The sequence below is a fragment of the Pristiophorus japonicus genome, chromosome 32 (genome assembly GCF_044704955.1).
Source record: "Pristiophorus japonicus isolate sPriJap1 chromosome 32, sPriJap1.hap1, whole genome shotgun sequence".
Classification (NCBI taxonomy): domain Eukaryota; kingdom Metazoa; phylum Chordata; class Chondrichthyes; family Pristiophoridae; genus Pristiophorus; species Pristiophorus japonicus.
In genome coordinates, this window is record NC_092008.1 from 4495104 (window position 1) to 4498650 (window position 3547).

At 66.0% G+C, this 3547-nt stretch overlaps 1 protein-coding gene across 1 annotated transcript; it reads right to left on the minus strand.

Annotated features, from left to right (window-relative positions):
- Window positions 1–1887: 1887 nt before the first annotated feature.
- On the minus strand, window positions 1888–3124 carry LOC139240597 (transmembrane protein 187-like). Its single transcript, XM_070869148.1, has one exon. The coding sequence runs from the start codon at window positions 3018–3020 to the stop codon at window positions 2211–2213; it is 810 nt and encodes a 269-aa protein (XP_070725249.1). The 5' UTR covers window positions 3021–3124; the 3' UTR covers window positions 1888–2210.
- Between the last annotated feature and the right edge of the window lie 423 nt (window positions 3125–3547).

The window sequence follows — 3547 nt, forward strand, 5'->3', positions numbered from 1 at the left end:
AGTTAGGACACGGGGCAGTGAGCACAGGGGGTGATGGGTGAGTGGGACTCGGTGTGAGTTAGGACACGGGGTCAGCGAGCACAGGGGGTGATGGGTGAGTGGGGCTCGGTGCGAGTTAGGACACGGGGCAGCCGGGTTTTGGATCACCTCTAGTTTACGTCGGGTAGAACGTGGGTGGCCAGCCAGGAGTGAGTTGGAATAGTCGAGTCTGGAGGGAACAAAGGCATGTCTGTCCCTCCCTCTCTCTCCCCCTCTCACCAATTCCCCCGCTATGCTCCCTACACTCGGTCCGGAGAGGCCGGACTTCGCTCCACTCTTCACAATGCTGTCAGTGGGTAGAATCCGATTGGAGTCTGGCAACTTTGCGATTCTGCCCCTGAAGCAGTGGGTCCCGTCCCGATATAAACCCTCGCCCTCGATGCTAGGGGTCCGCACGCATTCCGATTCGGGAGGCCTGACACAGCAATCAGCCAGTCGTGTTGGGACACCGTGCTGATAACATCGTGGATGAGTCAACAATCAGAACAAATACTTTATCAAAAGTTAGTGTTTGTCCATTGGGTTATGCACAGTTCAAATGAACAGATATCGGCAACGGACACAACCCTTCAACCCCTGCAGTTCCCATCCAGACTCTCCCCGGGGTACGGGTCCCTCCCTGGGCACCGACACTCCCCGGAGTACGGGTCTCCCCACAGGGCACCGACACTCCCCGGGGTACGGGTCTCCCCACGGGGCACCGACTCTCCCCACGGGGCACCGACTCTCCCCGGGGTACGGGTCTCTCCACGGCCATAACAGGTTGCCATAATTATAAGACAGTCATGAATAAATCCAATGGGTAATTCAGGAGAAACTTCTTTACCCCGAGAGCGGTGAGAATGTGGAACTCGCTGCCACAGGGAGGGGTCGAGGTGAATAGTATCGATGCATTTAAGGGGAAGCTGGATAAACACATGAGGAGAAAGGAATAGAAGGACACGATGAGCTGTAAATGTAAAGTTCTTTAATACAAATTCTTTAAAACATTTCCTCCGAGATCTCTGCGCTCCTCCAATTCTGCCCTCTTGTGCATCCCCCAATTCCTATCGCTCCATCGGTGGCCGTGCCTTCAGCTGCTGGGGTCCCCAAGCTCTGGAACTCCCTCCCTCAAACTCTCCGCCTCTCTCCTCCTTTAAGACGCTCCTTAAAATCGACCTCTTTGACCAAGCTTTTGGTCGCCTGTCCCTAATATCTAGGTTGACACTCCAGTGCAGTACTGAGGGAACACCGCCCTGTCGGACAGGCGGTACTGAGGGAGTGCCGCACTGTCGGAGGGGCGGTACTGTGGGAGCGCCGCACTGTCGGAGGGGCGGTACTGAGGGAGCGCCGCACTGTCGGAGGGGCGGTACTGAGGGAGCGCCGCACTGTCGGAGGGGCGGTACTGAGGGAACGCCGCACTGTCGGAGGGGTGGTACTGAGGGAGCGCCGCACTGTCGGAGGGGTGGTACTGAGGGAACGCCGCACTGTCGGAGGGGCGGTACTGAGGGAACGCCGCACCGCACTGTTGGAGGGGCGGTACTGAGGGAACGCCGCACTGTCGGAGGGGCGGTACTGAGGGAACGCCGCACCGCACTGTTGGAGGGGCGGTACTGAGGGAACGCCGCACCGCACTGTTGGAGGGGCGGTACTGAGGGAGCGCCGCACTGTCGTGAACGTAAAAGATCCCTCGGGCACCATTTGCAAGAAGAGCAGTGTGTGGGGGGGGGGGGTGGTTCTCCCCGGGTCCTGAGGCCAATGGGGTGGGGGGGGGGGGAGGGTTCTCCCGGTCCTGAGGCCAATGGGGTGGGGGGAGGTTCTCCCCAGGTCCTGAGGCCAATGGGGGGGGGGGTTCTCCCTGGGTCCTGAGGCCAATGGGGTGGGGGGGGGAAAAGGGGTTCTCCTGGGGTCCTGAGGCCAATGGGGTGGGGGAGGGGTTCTCTCCGGGGTCCTGAGGCCAATGGGGTGGGGGGGGGGGTTCTCCCCGGGTCCTGAGGCCAATGGGGGGGGGGGGGTTCTCCCCGGGTCCTGAGGCCAATATTTAACGCTCCAACAACAGACAAGACACTCCGCTGGTGTGATCACAGTGAAGCTGGTCGCCGTCCGGCTCCTCCAATCGCCAAGCAGTCCCTGGGCGGCCGCCGAGGCGGTGCTGAGGCCGTGCGGGCTGGCCGCGGGCGGGCGGGCCGGCGCTACATCAATGCCGGTGGCCGGTGTGGCGGGCCGGGTGTGGGCCGCGCCAGGCGCTCCAGGAAGCGGCAGGTGTGGTGGATCTGCAGCACGTCGCACACCTTGGAGCAGAAGTGGCCCGACAGCCGGCCGGGCAGCAGGCCCCAGTCGCCGAGCGGCCGGTCGAGCAGCTTGAGCGCCACGAAGCCGGCGCACGAAGCCAGGCCCAGCGTCAGGTGGCGGCCGGAGGCCGGGTCGCCCAGCCGCGCTTGGGCCGCCACGCCGCACGCCACGGCGGCCGCCACGTGGCCGGCCAGCGCCAGCTCGAAGCCCAGGCGGTGAGCCAACGCCAGGCCGTAGCTGAGCAGCGAGGCGGCCATCAGGGCCCCCGGGTGCCGGGTGCCGCCGCCGCCGGGCAGCTGGGCCGCCCAGACCGGCACCCAGGCGAAGATGGGCAGGGTGAGCCACTGGTCCAGCGCGGCGGTCCGCTGGCTCTGACAGGCCACCCGGGCCCACTGCACCGGCCCGTAGCCCAGCGCCATCCAGGCAAAGACGTCCTTGTGGTAGCCCCAGTCGCCGCCGCCGCCACCGCCGGCGGCCGGCCTCCTCCTCCGCAGCCAGTAGGCCCCGACCGCCACGTAGCCCAGGTTGACCAGCGAGTTGCTGGGCATGGCGAGGAAGCGCGGCAGCCAGGCCACCGGCCGCTCGGCGTAGTGCCGGTAGCCCAGCTCGGTGCTCACCCCGTCCAACAGGCCGCTGGCCACCACGGCCACGCACAGGCCGTACATCAGCAGCACGTGGGCCAACGCCGCCCGTCTCCCGGACTCGCACATCTCCGGCCCCGGGGGGGGGAGGCGGGGGGCGGCACGGACACACAAGCGGCTCGGTCCCCGGTCCCCGCGGCAATGCCGCACCCTGAGGGCCGAGCGTCAGCTCACTCGCCCCGCCCCGCCCCCTGCCTCGCCCCGCCTCTTAAAGCAGCGCCGTCCCCCTGCCTCGCCCCGCCTCTTAAAGCAGCGCCGTCCCCCGCCCCGCACTCAATTACAGTCCACCCACCCGTAAAAACAGCCCCGCAACTCAAGAGCCCGGTTCCCCCTCTGGGTCGGCAGCGCCTGAAACAAGGACTTGTGCATTTCACCCCCGCCCCGCCTCTTAAAGCAGCGCCGCCCCGCCCCGCCCCGCCCCCTGCCTCGCCCCGCCTCTTAAAGCAGCCCCGCCCCCTGCCTCGCCCCGCCTCTTAAAGCAGCGCCGCCTCGCCCCGCCTCGTAAAGCAGCGCCACACCCGCCCCCTGCCTCGCCCCGCCTCTTAAAGCAGCGCCGTCCCCTTCCTCGCCCCGCCTCTTAAAGCAGCGCCGTCCCC